The following is a 21,448-nucleotide window of genomic DNA, read 5'->3' as shown; positions in this document are numbered from 1 at the left end:
TATTAATTGAGGAAAATGATCCAATGTTACATATCTGTGAGTTACAAAAGTATGTGAACTTCTAGGATTAGCGGTAAATTTGAAGATGAAATTAGAGTCAGGTGTTTTCAATCAATGGGATGACAATCAGGTGTTAGTGAGAGTAAAACCCTCTTTAATTCAAAGAACAGGATCGATCAAATTCTGATCTTCACAACATGTTTGGGTTGTATCATTATGTATCATGGCATGAATAAAGGAGATTTCTGAGGACCTCAGAAAAAGAGTTGTTGATTCTCATCAGGCTGGAAAAAGTTACAAAACCATCTCTGGTTGTAGATTGGTGGAGTCCAAACTCTTTAGACAGATTATGTACAAATGGAGGAAATTCAAGACCATTCTTTCCCTCCCAGGAGTAGTTGCACAACAAAGATCACTCTAAAAGCAGATGTGTAATAATCCATAAGGACACAAAGGAACCCAGGGTAACATCTAAGCAACTAAAGGCCTCTCTCACGTTGGCAAATGTTAATGTTCATGAGTCCACCATCAGGAGAACACGGAACAACAACGGTGTGCCTGGCAGGGTTGCTAGGCCACTGTTCTTCAAGAAGAACGTTGCTGCCTGTTAGCAGTATACTAAAGATCGCATGGACAAGGCTATTGTAAAAATGTCTCGTGGATGGTTGAGACCAAAATGGAAGATTTTGCTTTAAATGAGAAATGTTTGGAGAAAGGAAAACACTGCATTCCAGCTTAAGAACCATATCCCATCTGTGAAACATGGTTTGGGCCTGTTTTGCTGTGTCTTGGCCAGGACAACTTGCCATCATTGATGGAACAATGAATTCTGAATTATTCCAACGAATTCTAAAGGAAAATTTCAGGACATCTGTTCATGAGCTGAACCTCAAGAGAAAGTGGGTCATGCAGCAAGACAACGACCCTAAACACACAAGCCGTTCTACCAAAGAATGGTTAAAGAAGAATAAACTTAATGTTTTGGAATAGCCAAGTCAAAGTCCTAACCTTAATCCAATAGAAATGTTGTGGAAGGACCTGAAGCATGTTCATGTGAGCAAATCCATCAACATCCCAGAGTTGAAGCTGTTCTGAACAGGGGGCTAAAATTCCTCCAAGCCAATTTGCAGGACTGAACAACAGTTACCATAAACTTTTAGTTGTAGTTACTGCTGCACAAGGGGGTCACACTAGATACTGAAAGCCAAGGTTCATATACTTTTGCCACTCACAGATATGTAATATTGGATCATTTTCCTCAAATAAATAAATGACCAAGTATAATATTTTTGTCTCATTTGTTAATTTGGTTCTCTTTATCTATTTTTAGAACATGTGTGAAAATCTAGTGATGTTTTAGGTCATATTTATGCAGAAATATAGAAAACTCAACAGGGGTTCACAAACTTTTGAGCACTACTGCATGTCTGATGGACATGGAAAGGTTTGAAAATTTTAAACATCCCTCAGTTTTCTCCATTTTTACTCCATGCAGATATGTATCAATGCTGGGACTGTTACATGCTTAAAATTAGCTTCATATTACATTACTCAGATATAATTGCAAGGTAGTGAATTACTTACCTTGACATTCATATTTAAGGTCAGAAAAGAAAACCAGTTCCTGCGAGAAGACAAATAACCCCAATCGTCCTCCTGCAAATGTCTTATCATAGACTGGGCCAGAGTCTGCCATGATCTGTTTCCCCTCATATACTACCACTCTGAAAAAAGGCATAAATAATGTTTTTGAAAAAAAAAAAAAAGTAAAAAAAAATACAATTAAATTAAATTAAAAAAAAAAATTCCTCAAACCATTCCTGTACAATTTTTACAGTGTGGCAGGGCACATTATACTGTTGAAAGAGGCCACTGCCATTAGGGAATACTGTTGCCATGAAGGGGTATACTTGGTCTGCAACAATGTTTAGGTAGGTAGTATGTGTCAAACATCCACATGAATGCCTGGACCCAAAGATTCCCAGCATAACATTGCCCAGAGCATCACAATGCCTCTACTGGCTTGCCTTCTTCCCATAGTGTATCCTGTTCCCATCTCTTCCCCAGGTAAGCAACGTGCACACACCCAGCTGTCCGTATGACGTAAAAGAAAACATGATTCATGGCATTTTCGGAAGTGGACAGGGGTCAGCATAGACACTCTGTTCACTTTCTGCCTACTATATCCCACCCCTTGACAGATGCCATTGAATAACATGTTATTCACGTTACCTTTCACTAGTTTTAATGTTACGACTGATTGGTGTGTGTGTGTGTGTGTATAAAAAGTATAGCAAAATATATATGTATATGCAAAAAAGTTGTCCAATACCAACTGGGCCTGTGTGAAAATGTATTTGGCCCATAGTTACTAATTCCCCAAATCTATGAAACTGCATTCATAATGGGATTTAGCTGGACTAGAGACAACCAGACCTGATTACTGCAAACCCTGTTCAATCAAATGAACCTTTAACTAGAACATTTTCAACAGCATGAAGTTGGTTAAAAGGTCTTACCCAGTAACACACTATGCCAAAATTTTTAGAAATTCCAGAAAAGATGAGGAAGAAGGTGATTGAAATACATCAGTCTGGGAAGGGTTATAAAGCTATTTCAAAGGCTCTGGGACTCCAAAGGACAACAGTGAGAGACATTATCTCCAAATGTAAAAACCCGGCACAGTAGTGAACCTTCCCAGAAGTGGCCGACCTTCCAAAATTACTCCAAGAGCAAAGCAAAGACACATCCAGGAAGTCACAAAAGAGCCAAGGACATTATCAAAAGATGTACATCAATAAAGGTCACTGTTCATGACTCCACTATCAGAAAGACACTGGGCAAAAGTGGCATCCATGGAAGCGTGGCGAGGTGAAAACCACTGCTAACCCAGAAGAACATTAAGGCTCGTCTGAATTTTGCCAAAACACACCTTGATAATCCTCAAACCTTTTGGGAGAATGTTCTGTGGATTAACGAGTCGAAAGTGGAACTGTTTGGAAGACAGGTGTCCTGTTACATCTGGTGTAAACCAGACATAGAATTCCACAAACAGAACATCATACCTTCAGTCAAGCATTGTGGTGGAAGTGTGATGGTGTGGGGATGTTTTGCTGCTTCAGGGCCTGGGCAACTTGCAATAATTGAGGAAAACATGAATTCTGTTCTCTACCAGAAAATCCTAAAGGAGAATATCCAGTCTTCAGTCCGTCAGTTGAAACTCAAGCGCAACTGGATTAAGTAAGTGAAAGACTAATCTCAGTTATTGGAAGCGTTTGGTTGCAGTTATTGCTGCTAAAAGTGGCACAACCAGATTTTAAGATTAAGGGGGCAATTAGTTTTTTACATGGTTGATAGGTATTGGATAGCTTGGAGATATATATATATATATATATATATATATATATATATATATATATATATATATATACAGTGAGGGGGAAAAAGTATTTGATCCCCTGCTGATTTTGTACGTTTGCCCACTGACAAAGAAATGATCAGTCTATAATTTTAATGGTAGATTTATTTGAACAGTGAGAGACAGAATAACAACAAGAAAATCCAGAAAAACGCATGTCAAAAATGTTATAAATTGATTTGCATTTTAATGAGGGAAATAAGTATTTGACCCCCTCTCAATCAGAAAGATTTCTGGCTCCCAGGTGTCTTTTATACAGGTAACGAGCTGAGATTAGGAGCACACTCTTAAAGGGAGTGCTCCTAATCTCAGTTTGTTACCTGTATAAAAGACACCTGTCCACAGAAGCAATCAATCAGTCAGATTCCAAACTCTCCACCATGGCCAAGACCAAAGAGCTCTCCAAGGATGTTAGGGACAAGATTGTAGAGCTACACAAGTCTGGAATGGGCTTGGACCATTGCCAAGCAGCTTGGTGAGAAGGTGACAACAGTTGGTGCGATTATTCGCAAATGGAAGAAACACAAAAGAACTGTCAATCTCCCTCGGCCTGGGGCTCCATGCAAGATCTCACCTCGTGGAGTTGCAACGATCATGAGAACAGTGAGGAATCAGCCCAGAACTACACAGGAGGATCTTGTCAATGATCTCAAGACAGCTGGGACCATAGTCACCAAGAAAACAATTGGTAACACACTACGCCGTGAAGGACTGAAATCCTGCAGCGCCCGCAAGGTCCGCTGCTCAAGAAAGCACATATACATGCCCGTCTGAAGTTTGCCAATGAACATCTGAATGATTCAGAGGACAACTGGGTGAAAGTGTTGTGGTCAGATGAGACCAAAATGGAGCTCTTTGACATCAACTCAACTCGCCGTGTTTGGAGGAGAAGGAATGCTGCCTATGACCCCAAGAACACCATCCCCACCGTCAAACACGGAGGTGGAAACATTATGCTTTGGGGGTGTTTTTCTGCTAAGGGGACAGGACAACTTCACCGCATCAAAGGGACGATGGACGGGGCCATGTACCATCAAATCTTGGGTGAGAACCAAGTTCCCTCAGCCAGGGCATTGAAAATGGGTCGTGGATGGGTATTCCAGCATGACAATGACCCAAAACACACGGCCAAGGCAACAAAGGAGTGGCTCAAGAAAAAGCACATTAAGGTCCTGGAGTGGCCTAGCCAGTCTCCAGACCTTAATCCCATAGAAAATCTGTACAGGGAGCTGAAGGTTCGAGTTGCCAAACGTCAGCCTCGAAACCTTAATGACTTGGAGAAGATCTGCAAAGAGGAGTGGGACAAAATCCCTCCTGAGATGTGTGCAAACCTGGTGGCCAACTACAAGAAACGTCTGACCTCTGTGATTGCCAACAAGGGTTTTGCCACCAAGTACTAAGTCATGTTTTGCAGAGGGGTCAAATACTTATTTCCCTCATTAAAATGCAAATCAATGTATAACATTTTTGACATGCGTTTTTCTGGATTTTCTTGTTGTTACTTTGTCTCTCACTGTTCAAATAAATCTACCGATTAAAATTATAGAATGATCATTACTTTGTCAGTGGGCAAACGTACAAAATCAGCAGGGGATCAAATACTTTTTTCCCTCACTGTATGTATATATATATATATATATATATATATATATATATATATATATATATATATATATATATATATATATATATATATATATTACATTGACATTTATGGCAGTTGGCAGACATGCTTATCCAGAGCAACTTACAGAAGTGCTTTGAAGTCATTATCAATAAATACATCCCGTTACTAGTTCACTAGGTCATGGACTAAGAATACCTTCAGTCTAAAAACTTTGTTGGGAGGTAATATAGTAAGAAAAACACACAAACAACACAACTTTTTTAAAAATGAAAAGTCCTAATTTAAAGTTGAAAACAAGTTTAGCAGCTGCATTCTGGATCATTTGCAGAGGTCAAATGCCGCTACATGGAGTTGCAGTAGTCCAGTCTCGAAATGACAAGGTACTGAACCAGCACCTGAGTGGCCTGTATGGATAGAAGTGGACAAATCCTTCTGGTGTTGTGAAGGAGAAATCGACATGAGCATGTCAGATTAGCAGTGTGGTGGGATCAGAGAGTTGTCCAGGGAGATCACAAGATCCTGACATGGTGATGAATCACCTAGGATGAACAGCAGTTCAGTTTTGCTGGGATTAATTTTTAACCGATGAGCTGCCACCCATAATGAGATGTCTGCTAGACATGCTGAGATCTGAGCAGAAACAAGAAGATCTGAGGGAGGGAACGAGAGGATGAGTTGAGTGTCATCCACATAGCAGTGGTACGAGAACCCATTTGAGGATATGACCTCACCAAGAGATTGAGTATAGAGGGATAATAGAAGAGGACTGAGCCTTGTGGGACACCAGTGGAGAGTCTGTGGGGAGCAGATGTGGATTCCATCCACGTCAACTGGTATGAGTGACCTTTCAGGTAGGAAGCAAACCACTGCCATGCTGCACCCTGAATTCCGAGACTCATGAGGGTGGACAAGAGAGTCTTGTGGTTGCCTGTGTCAAACGCTGCTCAAAGGTCGAGGAGGATGAGGACTGATGACAGCTTGGCTAATCTAGCAGCATGTAGCTTCTCAGTGACAGCCAAAAGGGCAGTCTCTGTGGAATGTGCCGCTTTGAATCTGGACTGGTTAGGATCTTGGAGGTTGTTCTGTGAGAGGTAGAAAGACAGTTGATTGTACACAATGCATTTGAGGATTTTAGAAAGAAAAGAGAGAAGTGATACCGGTTGGTAGTTGCCGATGTCAGAAAGATCCAGAGTGGGTTTCTTCTGGATGGGGATGACCCTTGCTCCCTTGAATGCAGTTGATACATGACCAGATGATATGGAGCCATTGATGATAGTCGTGATGAAGGGGAGGAGATCTTGTAAGATGGTCTGGAGCATTGTGGAAGGGATTGGATCTAATGGGCAGGTGGTAGGATTGCAGGACAAGATGACCTGCAGGATCTCTTCTGCTATTAGATTAGAAAAATGTGCCAGTGAAGGAGAAGGGGAAACCTCAGTGGGTAATGTATTAGTTGTGGTAGAAGTGAAGGTCTTCCCATCATAAAAGGCGGCAAAGTCTTCAGCAGTCAGGTCGGATGGAGCAGGAGGAGCTGGTGGGTTGAGTAGTGAAGAAAAGATCTTGTGAAGCTTGCAAGGGTCTTGTGTGAAAGTTTCCAGGTGTAGAAGGCAGTCTTATCAGAAGTAACTTCAGATGAGATTTTGGACAGGAGTGTGCGGTAAGACTCAAGATCTGTGATCTACGACAGTTGTGATTTCTTCCACTTTCTCTCTGCTGCTCTTTGTTCTCTCTGACTGCGGCATAACACATCCGACAGCCAAGGAACAGGGAAAGAAATCTTCCAGGGTTTAGAACATAGAGCTCAGAGGAGGTCCATGGATGAGAAAGTGAGGAGAGGAAAGTGTCTGTGGCTAACTGCAATGGAGTCAGGGTCTGGAAGGGATGATAAGGTGCACGAAGCTATGGAGGAAGGAGAGATAGAATGGAGGTTTTTATGAGTACTAGAGAAGCATTGATAGCTGGTTTTAGCCAGGATAGGGAGGGTGATGGTGAAGGATACCAAGTGATTATCGGAGGTGTGGAGTGGGCTAGCATTTATGTCTGTAGCCTGAGAGGGGTGGCTAAAGAACAGGTCCAGGACATTTCCTCCCTTGTGTGTGGGTGGGCAGCTGTTGAATGTCAAGAAGGTATGCAGAAGAGGGAGAAGGCACAAGGACTCGAGCTTGTCAGTGGGGAGGTTGAAGTCTCCAAGGACTGTGAGAGGGGTGCTGTCGGTAAGGAAAAGGCTGAGGAGCATGTCCATTTCTTCAAGAAAATCTCCTAAGGGGACCAGAAGGGCGGTAGATAACGATGATGAGAAAGTTGATCTGGGAGCTAAATTTAACTGCATGGAATTCAAAGGATGAGATGTTGCAATAAGACTGGGAAAGAGGTATGAAGCACCATCTCCGCGACAACAGCAGACCTGTACGACCACCCCTGCCAGTTTATCGTGGTGTGTGAAAGAAAGCATAAGCAGAGGATAAAGCAGCCAGTGTAGTTGAGTTTTGTGGAGCTATCCAGGTCTCAGTTATCTAAAGCTGAGTTGAAATCAGATTTCTTTACAACAGACTGGCAATTCCAGAGCTAACCTACCACTGCTGTTTGAGACTGAGACAACAGAGGAGGGTAGATGAGATTACTGGTAGTTCAGCCTCTGGTTTGTTGATGAAGGCTTCTAGGTCTGAGAGAGGTGACAACAGAGATAGGTTGTCTGCAGCCTAGTCAGGAATGAAGTTAGTGAAGATAGCGCTGAGAGGGAACTGGTAAAACTTGAACAAAAATAAATAAATGCTACTAAACTTGATGCTTTATCTAAATTTATGCTTCTAACCACTACAGACACTAGATAACCTTTTTGATATATCTTAGTAAACCCTGCTCACAATTCACACCTTAAGGGAGACTGAAATTACTCTTGATTAACCAACTGAGATAACTAATTAGCATAGACCAAAACAATTCCAAGCAACACTACATAATCAACAATACTATACAATTTAGCAATTCTAGTGGCAAGAATCTAGATTCAACTGAGTCAAATAGATAGTACACAAAGTCAGAATCCTACCTTACCAGTAGAGAATACAAGATAGAACAACTTAAAGCACGCACACACACGCACACACACGCACACACACGCACACACATTGTATACATATACAGTGCCATCAACTAATACTGACACCCTTAGGGTAAATATGTGCAAAGAATGCTGTGGAAAAAATTGTCTTTATTGTTTAACCTTTAATGTTTTCAAGTTTTTAAAAATTCAACAAAAATACTCTGTTCTCATGGATATCAAACAATTGCAAACACAACACAGGTTTATAAACAAATATCTTAAACAAATGTAGGTGTACACCAATTCTTGGCACCCCTATGAATTCATATGATAAAAGTATATTTGAATTATATACCCATTGATATTTAAACATCTTTAGTACACCTGTGTGACTAGGAACATGAAATTGTTCAACCATGACTTCCTGTTTCACAGGGGTATAAATATGAGATAACACATAGGCCAAATTCCCTTAGTCATTCATAACAATGGGTAAGGCCAAGGAATATAGCTGTGATGTGTGGCAAAATGTTATTCAGCTTTACAAAATGGGAAGTGGCTATAAGAAAAAAGCACAAGCAGTGAAAATGGCAATTTCCACCATCAGGACAATAATTAAGAAGTTCCAGTCAACTGGTAATGTTATGAATCAAACTGGAAAAGGACGTTTGTCTATACTGTCTTGACGCACTGTGAAGAGGATGGTTCGAATGGACAAAATATCTCCACAGATCACAGCTGGAGAATTGCAGAAGTTAGTTGCGTCTTGGGGTCAGAAAGTCTCCAAAACTACAATATGAAGTCACCTACATCAACACAAGTTGTTTGGAAGGGTTTCAAGAAAAAAACCTCTACTCTCATCCAAAACCAACTCAAGGATCTTCAGTTTGCAGACACTACTGGAACTTCAAATGGGATCGGGTTTTATGGTCAGATGAAACAAAAATAGTGCTATTTGGCAATAAACACCAGAGGTGGTTTTGGCGCACACAGAGAGGTAGCCATATGGAAAAGTACCTCATGCCCACGGTTAAATATGGTGGTGACTCTTTAATATTTTGGGGCTCTTTTTCTGCCAGAGGATCTGGACATTTTGTTAGGACACATGGCATCATGGACTCTATCAAATATCAACAGATATTAAATGAAAACATGACTGCCTCTGCCAGAAAGCTTAAAATGGGCCGTGGTTGGATCTTCCAGCAGGACAATGACGCAAAACATCAAAATCAACACAAAAATGGTTTACTGACCACAAAATCAAGGTCCTGCCATGAACATCCCAGTCCCCTGACTTGAACCACATAGAAAACCGGTGGGGTGAACTGAAGAGGAGACTCCACCAGCGTGGACCTCGAAATGTGAAGGATCTGGAGAGATTCTGTATGGAGGAATGGTCTAAGATCCCTTGCCATGTATTCTCCAACCTCATCAGGCATTATAGGAGAAGACTCAGAGCTGTTATCTTCGCAAAGTAAGGTTGCACAAAGTATTGCCTAAAAGGGTGCCAATAATTGTTGCACACCTATATTTAACAAAGATATATATTTTTTGATAAACCTGTGTTTTGTTTGAAATTGTTTGATATCCATGAGAGCAGAGTATTTTTTCACAATCTTCTTTGCTTATATATACCAAGGGTGCCAATATTAGTGGAGAGCACCATATATATGATATTAATGAAATATTATTTGGTGTTGTTTTTCTCACCTAATGAATCCAGTCTTAGGTCTATGAATGAGATGCCACCTATATGCAGTATAGTCCTTCCAGCCAATGTTCTTAGGGTCATGCCACAGTGTGCGAACCTGGAAGAATTTGATTATCATTTATTAAACAACATTTTTACTTCTAATGATCTAATGATATTCAGTCTATTAAGCACATGAATAATAAGTCATGAATAAAGTTAAACACACACACACACACACACACACACACACACACACACACACACACACACACACACACACACACACAGTCATAAGTAGTCCATAAGTAGTTGGTGGACAGTGACTCAATGTTTGCACAATGGATTTGAAATAAAGCAATCAAGATTTCATTGAAGTGTATACTTTAAGCTTTAATTCAAGGAGTTAACAAAAAATATTTCATTAACTGTTTAAGAATTACAGCCATTTTTTCAGAGTCCCTCCATTTTCACAGACTCAAAAGTAATTGGACAATCTACTGATAAGCAGTTTCATGGCCAGGTGGGGCTGGTTTCCATGTTATTTTTTATCTACAAATTAAGTAGATAAAAGGTATGGAGTTGATTCCAAGCCTTGAAATTGCATTTGGGAGCTGTTCCTGTGAACTCTCAATATGCAGTCCAAAGAGATGTTGATCGTGACAGAGGCCATCATTAAGCTGAAAAAAACAAAACAGACCTATGAGAGATCATCAATTTGGTACATTCTTAAAAAGAAGGAATGCACTGGCGAGCTCAGCAACACCAAAAGGCCTGGCAGATCATGGAGACAATTAAAGTCGATGAATGCTGAATTCTTTCCATATTGAAGAAAAAAGTTTCACATCTATCCAAGTCAAGAGCACTCTGGAGTAGGTAGGTGTACCATTGTCAAAGTCTACAATCAAGAGATACCTTCATGAATGTAAATACAGTTGGTTTACCTCAAGATGCAAACCACTGGTAACACTTAAGAGCAGATTAGACTTTACTAAAAAAAAAAAAAAAAAAAAAAAGAGCCTGACCAGTTCTGACACAAGATTAACTTGTACAAGAATGATGGGAAGGAAGACTGTGGAGAAGGACTGGAAGGGCTCTTGTTCCAAAGCATACCACATCATCTGTCAAACACATTGAGTCAGTGTTATGGCATGGTCATCTATGGCTGCCAATGGAACTGGGTCGCTGGTGTTTATTGGTGAGGTGACTGCTGATAGAATTAGCAGGATGAACTCTAAAGTGTATAGAACTATACTTTCTGCTCAGATTCAATCAAATGCTGCAAAACTGAGAGGACGGCACTTCACAGTACAGATGGGCAATGACCCAAAACATACTGTGAAAGCAACCCACTGGCTTCTTAAGGCAAAAAAAAAAAAATGTTCTTAAATATCCAATGACCTCAACCGCATTGGGCATGCTTTTCACTTACTGAAGACAAAACTGAAGACAGAAAGACCCACAAACAAGCAGCAACTGAAGGCAGCTGCAGTGAAAGCCTGGCAAAGCATCTCAAGGGAGGAAACTCAACATTTGATGAAGTCCATGTGTTCCAGATTTCAGTGCAAAGGATTTGCATCCAATTATTAAAAATAATCCTAATATTTATGATTGTTAGTTTGTCCAGTTACTTTTGAGCCTGTGAAAATGGAGGGACTCCATAATTCCGACACGGTTAATGCAATATTTTTGTTAAACTCCTTGAATTAAGGTGAAAGTCTACACTGCAATCACATCTTGAAATGGCTAGGTCATTCAAAAACACTGACTTCTTTTGATTAAGCCATTCATTTGGTCTAATCAGAAATTAACACATTTTGCCACAGGGTTTGGAATGATTTAGTTGCGCTTGGAAGTTTTTTGTGAGAGAGGGCTTCCGTCTAGCCACCCTACCCCATATCCCAGACATGGGAGAGATTGTTGTCACATGCAGAGCATAATCAGTACTTGTCAGATATTCCTGCAGCTCCTTTAATGTTGCCATAAGTCTCTTAGCAGCCTCCGTAGGAAGTTTTTGTCTTGTCATTTTATAAATTTTGAAAAGACACCTGTTCTTGGTGATGTTACTGTAGTGCTCTCTGTATTTCTTGGCAAATTCCAATCTGCCTTTCCGATTCTTACTGTTGATGAGTGGTTGCATCTTGTGGTATGACCTCTATATTTCTGCTCTCGAAGTCTTTTCGATCGGTGGATTGTGATACCTTCACCCCTGCCCTGTGGAGGTTCTTGGTGATATCACTGACTGTTGTTTTTGGATTTTTCTTTACAGCTTTCACAATGTGTCTGTCATCAGCTGTTGCTTGTGTCCTTGACCTACTCATTCAGTGTCTGTAAATCAGTGTTTTCTTTCTTTTTCAGCTCATTCCAAATTATTGTTTTGGCCATGCCCAATGTTTGTGCAATGTCTCTGATTTTCCATCTTTTCTCAGCTTCAAATGGTTTGCTTTTCTCCCATAGACAGCTCTCTGATCTTCATGTTGGCTTATCCTTTTAAACAACAAATGCAGTCTTCACTGGTGAAACTGAAGGCTAAAACCAAGAGTAGATGTTCAAACCCATTATTAGAAGTAGGTGCAACATTTCTTCCAGATGAAAGAAAATTCGGTTTTATCTTTACAAAAAAAAAAAACCCTTTCACAAGGCTTTCATATGAAGAAAAAGAGGATAAAGGCGCTTGGACCAGATTGATCCAACAAGTGACAAGTGATCACGGATGAGCTTACACCCAGGGTTTCTCCTGCACGTGTTATGGGAGATGGAGTTGGCTAGCTGGATGCGATATAAGTCATGCATTTTATTGTTTTCCTTGTTTGCTGTTTCAAAGTCCTGGCACAGAACGTCGTGGACAACTACGGGGGTACGAGACTTAAAACATCTTTCTGAAAAATACAAACAATGTAAAAGTAGCCGCAGCCATCTTGACAATGCTATGAGGCTAATTTTTTTGGGAAGCTTAGCATTGCTGAAAAGCTAGCTGTAGGCTAGAGGATTGGCATTAGAAGTCAAGGGCAAAATTTATTTTCAAGTAGTGCTACTGGCTATTGTTTAGGCAACATTACAGTGTTTATTTGAGTGATTACCTTGATTACTTTATTACTGATAATACACCCACATTAAACTCAAATACACTGATTTGTGGTACCTTATTGCATGCTTTAACAGTTGAATTTTCATTGCATGCTGCCAGGGCTGGGGTTCGATTCGCGCCGCTTCCCTGTGTGTGTGGAGTTTGCATGTTCACCCCGTGCTGTGGGGTTTCCTCTGGGTACTCTGGTTTCCTCCCCCAGTCCAAAAACATGCATGGTAGGCTGATTGGCATGTCCAAATTGTCCATAGTGTATGAATGGGTGTGTGAATGTGTATGTGTTTGTGCCCTGTGATGGATTGGCACCCTGTCCAGAGTGTACCCAACCTTGTGCCCCATGCCTCCTGGGATAGGCTCCAGGTTCATGCGACCCAGAAGGATAAGTGGTATAGAAGATGGATGGATGGAGCTAAGCAGTGATGATACATTGTTATATCACCTGTTAAATTGCTATTTAACAATTACATTCAGTCGCACATTACTAACGGTGTTATTTTCAGTTTGTTTGCACCCAAAATTTTTAGCACCAGCCACCACTGATCTCAAATCCAAATGTCTTCAGTCTACAGCAAAAACAATTGGCTTTGCCACCTTAATAGTTTTGGAAGGGACTATAGGACAATATATATATATATATATATATATATATATATATATATATATATATATATATATATATATATATATATATATATATACAGTGCATCCGGAAAGTTTTCACAGCGCTTCACTTTTTTCACATTTTGTTATGTTACAGCCTTACTCCAAAATGGATTAAGTTAATTATTTTCCTCAAAATTCTACAAACAATACCCCATAATGACAACGTGAAAGAAGTTTGTTTGAAATCTTTGCAAATTTATTAAAAATAAAAAACAAAAAAAGCACTTGTACATAAGTATTCACAGCCTTTGCCATGACACTCAAAATTGAGCTCAGGTGCATCCTGTTTCCACTGATCATCCTTGAGATGTTTCTACAATTTGATTGGAGTCCACCTGTGCTGAATTCAGTTGATTGGACATGATTTGGAAAGGCACACACCTGTCTATATAAGGTCCCACAGTTAACAATGCATGTCAGAGAACAAACCAAGCCATGAAATCCAAGGAACTGTCTGAAGACCTCTGAGACAGGATTGTATCAAGGCACAGATCTGGCGAAGGGTACAGAAACATTTCTGCAGCATTGAAGGTCCCAGTGAGCACGGTGGCTTCCATCATTCGTAAATGGAAGAAGTTTGGAAACATCAGGACTCTTCCTAGAGTCGGCCGCCGGGCCAAACTGTGCGACCGGGGGAGAAGGGCCTTAGTCAGGGAGGTGACTAAAAACCCGATGGTCACTCTGACAGAGCTCCAGCGTGTCTCTGTGGAGAGAGGAGAACCTTCCAGAAGAACAACCGTCTCTGCAGTACTCCACCAATCAGGCCTGTATGGTAGAGTGGCCAAATGGAAGCCACTCCACAGTAAAAGGCACATGAAGGACTCTCAGACCATGATGAAACAAAGATTGAACTCTTTGGCCTGAATGGCAAGCGTTATGTCTGGAGGAAACCAAGCACCACTCATCACCTGGCCAATACCATCCCTACAGTGAAGCATGGTGGTGGCAGCATCATGCTGTGGGGATGTTTTTCAGTGGCAGGAATGGGAGACTAGTCAGGATTGAGGAAAAGATGAATGCAGCAATGTACAGAGACATCCTTGATGAAAACCTGCTCCAGGGCGCTCTGGACCTCAGACTGGGGCAGAGGTTCATCTTCCAACAGGACAACGACCTAAGCACACAACCAAGATATCAAAGGAGTGGCTACAGGACAACTCTGTGAATGTCCTTGAGTGGCCCAGCCAGAGCCCAGACTGGAACCTGATTGAACATCTCTGGAGAGATCTGAAAATGGCTGTGCACCGACGCTCCCCATCCAACCTGATGGAGCTTGAGAGGTCCTGCAAAGAAGAATGGGAAAAACTGCCCAAAAATAGGTGTGCCAAGCTTGTAGCATCAATCTCAAAAAGACTTGAGGCTGTATTTGGTGCCAAAGGTGCTTCAACAAAGTATTGAGCAAAGGCTGTGAATACTTATGTACATGTCCTTTTTTGTTTTTTATTTTTAATAAATTTGCAAAGATTTCAAACAAACTTCTTTCATGTTGTCATTATGGGGTATTGTTTGTAGAATTTTGAGGAAAATAATGAATTTAATCCATTTTGGAATGAGGCTGTAACATAACAAAATGTGGGAAAAGCACTGTGAATACTTTCAGGATGCACTGTATATATAAACTAATAAAATTTCCATGAGTCATTTTCACACTTGATTACTTTAAGTATAACGTACTGTCTTCATATGCTAGCTGTCCTCTATAATGTTGCTGGTCTATAATACCAGGGGCTGTATTTAGAGGAGTTAATACTGAAATTGTGCATATCAGTATTTAGACCTCAGACATTACTACAGTGAATTTAACAAATCTACATACCTCTGTTAAAATTGTAGGTTTTTGTGATTTAAAAAGATAAATCATGCCAGATCTTTTTCTACGTTTACTATCGTTAACCAACAAAAATCAAGTTTAAAAAATCAAAAAACAAAACACTTATGAGCGGAAAAAAACCCTACAATAACCTGGTTGCACAAGTGTGCACACCCCTTAACTAATACTTTGTCAAAACACCTTTTACTTGTAATGTAACACTCAGTCTTCTTGAGTAAGGGTCTACCAATTTAGCAGAAATCTTGATTTGGCAATTTTATTCCACTCTTCCTTGCTTCAGATCTATCAAATTGCAGGGGGATCTTCTGTGCACAGCCCTCTTCAAGAAATTCCACAGGACTGAAGTCAGTGTGCTTGGGGAACCAGCATACTGGCTGGCCTAGACTGGGGTCAGGGTGCTTGGCGGGAGGCAGGACAATGACAGCATCCGCAATGTCAGCAGGAAGTGGGGCAATGGCATTATCCACAAAGTTAGCAGGAAGTGGGGCAATGGCATTATCCACAAAGTCAGCAGGAAGTGGGGCAATGGCATTATCCACAAAGTCAGCAGGAAGTGGGGCAATGGCATTATCCACAAAGTCAGCAGGAAGCGGGGAAATGGCATTATCCAAAAAGTCATCAGGAAGTGGGGCAATGGCATTATCCACAAAGTCAGCAGGAAGCGGGGAAATGGCATTATCCACAAAGTCAGCAGGAAGTGGGGCAATGGCATTATCCACAAAGTCAGCAGGAAGTGGGGCAATGGCATTATCCACAAAGTCAGCAGGTGTTGGCGTGATGACATCCTCTGTAAAGTCAGCTGCTGACAAAGCGACAACTTCCTCCATGGCATCAGAGAGGGCAAAATGATGACTGCATTTCCCAAAGTCAGAAGACAGGGCCAGGGACATGGGAAGGCATTTTACATTGGGGGTGCTGGAATTTTAAGCACCAGACATGTGGTGTGTTCTATGACATCACAACCAAATGATAGTCAAATCATTTTTCTTTTAACAGAGAATGTGTTGATTACAATAATATATATACCACAGCATGCTTAAATTATCGAATCAGAAGGCATGAATTAATTTTATATAAGAGCACAGCACTGACAACAGCATGGAGGTTAGTTCCTGTTCTTGATTGTTATAGTAGCTATACACAGTCATTCCCTCATCTTTTTTCTCTCTCTTGAATTTAAAGAGATGAAAAAAAAGGCATCTTGTCATGTTACTAAGAAACTGGAAAGCACAAACTGTGTACAGGGGCACTATCATGCAGGAACATGTTTGGGCTATACCCCATAGTTCCAGTGAAGGGAAATTGTAGTGCTACACCATGCAGAGGCATCCTATACATTGTTTGCTTCCAAATTTGTGGCAACAGTTAGGGGATGGTCCACATATGGGTGCCTATGGTCAGGTGTCCACAAATGTTTTTGGCTATATAGTGTTGGTTCAGGTGTTTTCTTTGAAATTACTAAAAACAGCAAATTTTTTGCTATACCAATACAAATTATGGCAGAGGTGTCAAACTCAAATTCTGCCTGGGCCAAATCAGCATTTTATGAGACCTTCAAGGGTCATAATCACAGTCTATAATTTATTATTTTTCTTTACTTATTCTATCAATTAATGCCAATAACCTAGGCTCTAAATCTGGTGTGAATACTAGATAGTGTAAAAAAATAAATAAATAAAATTGAGCAGTAGTGTACTACAGTCTGTTTCAGTATTATTTTTTTCAAATTCATGCAGGTCAAATGAAACAAGGCTGCAGGCAGCATTTGGCCTTGTATTTGACACATGTATTATGACATTCCATAAACACTAAAAGGGCTTTTAGATTAACAAATATACCAAGAAAAAAAAATCTGATAATTTGAATTTTCAGTGTAATTTCTGTCTTGAGAAAATGAGTACATATGGCTCACCTGGCCAGGGGTGTCACCAGTGTGCCAGAGGGCATTGCGTAAGTTTTCCCCAGTGCCTGTGGTGGAGTTAACCACTTTGAGGGAGACACCTGAGATTCCAAAGGCCTTTGATGGCTTCTCTTCCCAGTACGTTTGGGTGATCTGCTTCCACATAACCACATAGAAGCGCCCACTTGACTGGTAACCAAACACAAAGCCAGCATAGTCATCATCTCTGTCTGTGTTCACATAGAAGGTGCCACTGAAGTCCACAGCATTGAACTCATCATAGCCTAGAGAAGAAATCCCACCATTTGAAGATACCAGCCCACATTGAGGCTATGAGGTGCTATTTGAGTACTTTTGAACTTACCTACTGCAATTCCAGGGTCTGAATTGGCAGTCTGGACCAGTTCCTTACCCTGATGCTTGACTACCCAGTTTGGATCAATTTGAGTGGTCCCTTTGGGATCCAAATGCACCATCTGGAACTTTCTGAAGTCGGTTATACTTATAGCATTGTTCTCTGGGCACATGTCCAAAATGTCAGGGATGCTGTCATTATCAAAATCATCCTGGCAGACATCACCTCGACCATCACCTATAAAAAGTTACATTATGTCAAACTGCACTGTCATTATATTATAAATGATATAGTTGCTAAATACTTAAACAAAAAAAATTAATACACTAAAATGAAATTCCTGGATCAACTACACTAACAAAAAATATGCCATTAGCCAAAATCGTAATAGGTCCAGAGCTTGACATCAAGTTAGATAAGGTATTATAGGTTAAAATGACACGAAATTCTGAAAACAAAGTGCCTCTATAGAAACTATTTTCCTCATCAGACATTTTGTGGCAGCAGGGATATGGTTGAGCATCAGCTGTGGACTGAGAGGAGGTGAGTTATGATTCTGACATGTGTCTTTTTACCATCAGGCTATATATTTGTGTCTGTTTATGTTTTCAGAGCGAGAGAGTGGCATAGCTGGCAGAGCTTGCAAGACATGCTCACAGACACACAGCGTGAATATGAACCTTGAGTGAAAGCTGTGAGCGGCCCGTAGTGACGGCCTGTTTTGTATTGGTCCCATTTTGATGATTTTTGGAAAGTCTGCTGACAATAATTGTGAGCCCTGAACTCTACCCAAGTCTTGGTCCCCACACATCCACACCGGGGTTCTACAGTGGTGCCAAAACCCAGGCTCTGGCATTGGCACTTCCCTACTTGGTGAGATTGTCATGTCCCTCGCCAGCCTCCACCAAACCCAACACCAAATGCTTCTCAACCTGCACCACAAGCAGCAGCTGCACTTCAAAGCCCTCATGCAGGAGTAAGCCGAGAGCCAGTGGGCACTCCAGAAGTTTCTGTAGCCCACCATGTCTCCAGCTGTGTCCCCTGCAACAGTGCTACATGTGACACTCTTGGATGATCCGGATGCATTCTTGGAGCCATTCAAGGATGTGGCAGCTGTGTGGGAATGGCCAGAGGAGGTATGGACTCTGCAACTCCTCCACTTGCTATTGGGAGAAGCCCAGATTGCCACCCAACAGCTGCTGCCTCAGACACAGCTGGAGTATTCAAGCATCAAGGGGGCAGTCCTGTAGTGCTTCGGCTGGACACTTGAGGAACACCACTGACAATTCCGATCGCTGTTGCTCCCTGAAGTTGGCCACCTGTTCATGCACCAGCTGAAAGACTCCTGTCACTGGTGGCTCATGGCAGAGGAGCAGGACATGGAACAGATCATCAAGCTGGTGGTACCGGAGCAATTTGTCACTCGACTCCCAACATGAACAGCGGTATGGGGCCAGTGCCACCATCCCACATCGCTGGATGAAGCCATTCAGTTGGGGGAGGATCACATGGTGGCAGTTATGGTCCAGCTGTCTCCCCCCCTCTTCTACTTCTCCCTCAGTTCCAGCTTCCCAGAACAGAGATGCAGGGACCACAAAACCGGCCCCAAACCCAGTTTCCTCCCTGCTTTTCCTCCCCCCTTCCACTTCACCTCTGATATCTCTTTCAAATGAATTTGAATGGACCTCATCGGGCCATTAGAATTGACTGCAGGAGCACATCCCTTGGTGTTTTAGTGGACTAGGCAACGCAATACCCAGAAGCCATGGCTCTTTGCAACATCTCAGCATGCAGCATTGCAGAGGCACATGTTACCGAGTCTGGATCCCAAAAGAGACCCTTTCTGACCAGGGCCCGTCCTTTACGTCAAGCTCTATTCACAAATTGACTGAATTATAAGGGATTTAAAAAATTTGCACCAGTGTTTACTATCTGAAGACGAATGGGCATGTCAAATGGTTTAATCGAATGCTTAAAAATATGATTTGTAAGTTTGTTCACAATAATGCTCAGAATTGGAATAAATGGCTCTGTTGTTTAAGTATTAGAGGTTCTACTTTCCCCATTTGAATTATTGTATTGGCACAAGCCTTGTGGCATGTTAGATAACATCAAGGAACACTGGGAGGAGGTACTTTCTAAAAGCAAAAACAAAATTCTGTACCTTCTGGACCTGAGTGCAAAACTTCATACCTTAAGTCAACTAACACAGGAGAATTTGTGTCAAGCCCAAAAAATGACATCTCTGACTGTACGACAGGGGTACTCAAATAGGGAGAAGTCTACTATGAGGTCAGGTAAACAGATAGAAGTGAAGAACATCAAATGCACACTCACAGACATGTGTGGAGTGTGAAAGTGAATCTTGTGTTATAGCCATAGACTTACACTGAATGTCTAACTTAAAGCTCATAGAGCTAATCATTTATAGTCCATAGAGTTATGCTATGATTGTTTTGGACAATTTTTTAAAGTTAAGCCTTTATAGAACTGCTAATGCTGTGAATAATAGAAGGATTGCTTAAAGTCTAGATGACACTTTGACCCACCATCTGAGTCCATCTGTTCTTTGTTGGCTACCAGCCTGCAGTTGTCTTTGTCATCAGGAATTCCATCATTATCATCATCAAAGTCACAAGCATCTCCTTTTCCATCCTTGTCATGATCTGCCTGGTTGGCATTAGGAACATAAGGGCAATTGTCTAGGTTGTTCTGATGGCCGTCCTCATCAATATCCTGGTTGTTGTCACACTGATCTCCTACAAGGTCATTATCTGTATCAGCCTGTTGGGCATTAAAAATACATCAGCTAAAGTGGTCATATCTCACTTCCGTGAGAATGTACATACAAAAAATATAACAATTTTCAAAATAACTATTACATAAGAATATTTTACATATTACAATCTAATGATCAACCATAACATTAAAACCACTGGCAGGTGAACTGAACAACATTGATTATCTCATTACAATGGCATCTGTCAAAGGGTAGGATATATTAAGCAGCAAGTTAAGTAATTTCTCAAAGTTGATATGTTAGAAGCAGGAAAAATGGCCAAGCGTAAGTATCTGAGCGACCTTGACAAGGCTCAAATTGTGATGGCTAGATGACTGTTAGAGCATCTCCAAAATGGCTGGTCTTGTGGGGATTTCCCAGTTTGCAGTGGTTAGTACCTACCAAAAGTGGTCCAAGGAACTGGCGACAGGGTCATGGGCACCCAAGGCTCATTGCAGGGCACATTATTCTGCTGATAATGCCATTAATACCTAAAAAAACATCTGCAACAAAGTTTACATAAGTGACGCATACACACCTGGCCTTCCACATGACGTAAAAGAAAATGTGATTTGTCAGACCAAGCCACCTTCTTCCATTGCTCCATTGTCTAGTTCTGATGCTCACATGGCCAGTGTAGGCGCTTTCATGGGTGGACAGGGGTCAACATGGGCACTCTGACCACTCTGCGACTACTCAGCCCAAAATGCAGCAAGCTGCAATGCACTGTGTGTTCTGAAACCTTTCTGTCATGGTCAGCATGAACTATTTCAGCAGTTTGTGCTACAGTAGCTCTTCTGTGGGATCGGATCAGACAGGCTAGCCTTTGCACCCTACACACATCAATGAACCTTGGATGTCACCGGTTCACTGGTTGACAGTGCTTCCTCGGACCACTTTTGGTAGGTACAAACCCTTGCAAACCGGGAACACTCCCCCAGAAGTTGAGCCATCACAATTCTGCCCTTGTCAGTGTTGCTCAGATCTTTCCGCTTGTCCATTTTTAATGCTTCCAACACATCAACCTCAAGAACTGACTGCTCACTTGCTGCCTAAT

At 41.3% G+C, this 21,448-nt stretch overlaps 1 protein-coding gene across 5 annotated transcripts in view; it reads right to left on the bottom strand.

Annotated features, from left to right (window-relative positions):
* thbs2a (thrombospondin 2a) overlaps positions 1-21,448 on the bottom strand; it is a 50,145-nt gene that overhangs the window by 1,624 nt on the left and 27,073 nt on the right. For 3 of the 5 annotated variants that reach the window (XM_017461699.3, XM_017461700.3, XM_017461701.3), the window contains 5 exons: positions 20,162-20,396; positions 17,622-17,849; positions 17,270-17,541; positions 9,799-9,896; positions 1,585-1,724 (listed from right to left, as the gene is read on the bottom strand). In XM_017461699.3, coding sequence (XP_017317188.2) covers positions 1,585-1,724; positions 9,799-9,896; positions 17,270-17,541; positions 17,622-17,849; positions 20,162-20,396 — 973 coding nt within the window. Of the gene's footprint in view, positions 1-1,584; positions 1,725-9,794; positions 9,897-17,269; positions 17,542-17,621; positions 17,850-20,161; positions 20,397-21,448 lie in introns of those variants that run through there. The other 2 variants (XM_053677562.1, XR_006981395.2) reach the window with 2 other exon arrangements.

The sequence above is a fragment of the Ictalurus punctatus genome, chromosome 29 (assembly GCF_001660625.3).
Source record: "Ictalurus punctatus breed USDA103 chromosome 29, Coco_2.0, whole genome shotgun sequence".
NCBI lineage: Eukaryota > Metazoa > Chordata > Actinopteri > Siluriformes > Ictaluridae > Ictalurus > Ictalurus punctatus.
The sequence above is the reverse complement of the archived record's forward strand: the minus strand, read 5'-3'. Positions and strand labels throughout refer to the sequence as shown.